The sequence below is a fragment of the Saccoglossus kowalevskii genome, chromosome 9, assembly GCF_978046115.1.
Source record: "Saccoglossus kowalevskii chromosome 9, keSacKowa6.1, whole genome shotgun sequence".
In the NCBI taxonomy this organism is placed as follows: Eukaryota; Metazoa; Hemichordata; class Enteropneusta; family Harrimaniidae; genus Saccoglossus; species Saccoglossus kowalevskii.
In genome coordinates, this window is record NC_140649.1 from 12663475 (window position 1) to 12664726 (window position 1252).

A 1252-nucleotide genomic window follows, 5' to 3' on the forward strand; every position below is an offset into this window, starting at 1 on the left:
GATATTAGATATGAAGTGATGAAGAAATGTCACATCAATGAAGCTGCACACATACTGACGGGTGCATTTCTTCATGGTGAACCAATGTGTCAAGTCGTGTCCCAGCCATACGAAGCTGAATTATCATCAAATATCAGTCTATGCACACATTGTGCACAGGAGGGTGTGTCTATGGTTGCTATTGATATCGCCACTGGAAAGATAGTTGGTGCGATCACTGGCATTCTTTGCTATGGCAATACAATTGAGAAAGATACAGGAGACCATCCTATGTTAACACCGGAAATTGCGCCATATTATTCACCATCCATATTTCCGTATCTGGGAGAGGTGGATAAATTGTTCTACAAATATCCATTTTTCAACAGAAACCGTGATTGCATGGTATTACAGAGTAGCAAGATAGGGGTACATAATGACTTTGGAGGCCTCGGAATTGGCACGAAGTTGGCATGCATGCGTACTGAATTGGCTAGAGAAAACGCCGTCAAATTTATTGCGGTACAGGCTACCGGGCCCACTAGTCAAAAGTTATATTCAAGATTAGGATACGAGTGTATCGGTGAAATTCCTTATAGAGATTTTGAAATCAGTGGAGAGAAACCGTTTGCTAGTATCAGAGCTTGTTCAGCAGCGAAATTATTTGTGAAAATGTTATGAAGCCTGAAGATTTTAAAAAGTTATACAGCGCCAAATGAATTCCTTTTTGAGTTTTGTTAATTATTTCAGCATGCATCATTAAATTACCAATCCCAAAAAAAAAATATTGTACTTACTTAGAACATGCTTTTGTTAAATCTTCAATATCACAAATTGTGACGGGAAAATAATATATGTCATATATAACCAAGACCAGACCATGTAACATTATGTGAAACTGGCTGGAATGGGATATGGGTTTAGTACTCCAAGTTTTTCGACATTTGTTCTACTGTTGTACTTTTGTCATTATATATATTATAATATTTATAATCACTGTTATTGTTATTGTGGATAGTATTATAGTACTTGGCGCTCTGCTTGAGCTCATCTTTACTTTAATAAACAGTATTTTCAACAGTTCAGCGAAATCAAAAGAAGCTCAATGACAATATGGATAATTTGAGTATTTAAAAAATGTTTGATATTGTAAATTGATACGGTTATCGTAAAATAAAAACGCTGTTCTAACAGCAAACACAGTATGTGTTTAATTTATGGAATAACAAATATATACATATACAAATGAAATATACACGTCCAATATATGACT

At 35.1% G+C, this 1252-nt stretch overlaps 1 protein-coding gene across 1 annotated transcript; it reads left to right on the forward strand.

Annotated features, from left to right (window-relative positions):
* The first annotated feature begins 171 nt into the window (after positions 1-171).
* Positions 172-660, forward strand: LOC146738334 (uncharacterized). Its single transcript, XM_085503940.1, has one exon. It carries the CDS (start codon positions 172-174, stop codon positions 658-660), a length of 489 nt encoding a protein of 162 aa, XP_085360066.1.
* Positions 661-1252: the final 592 nt, after the last annotated feature.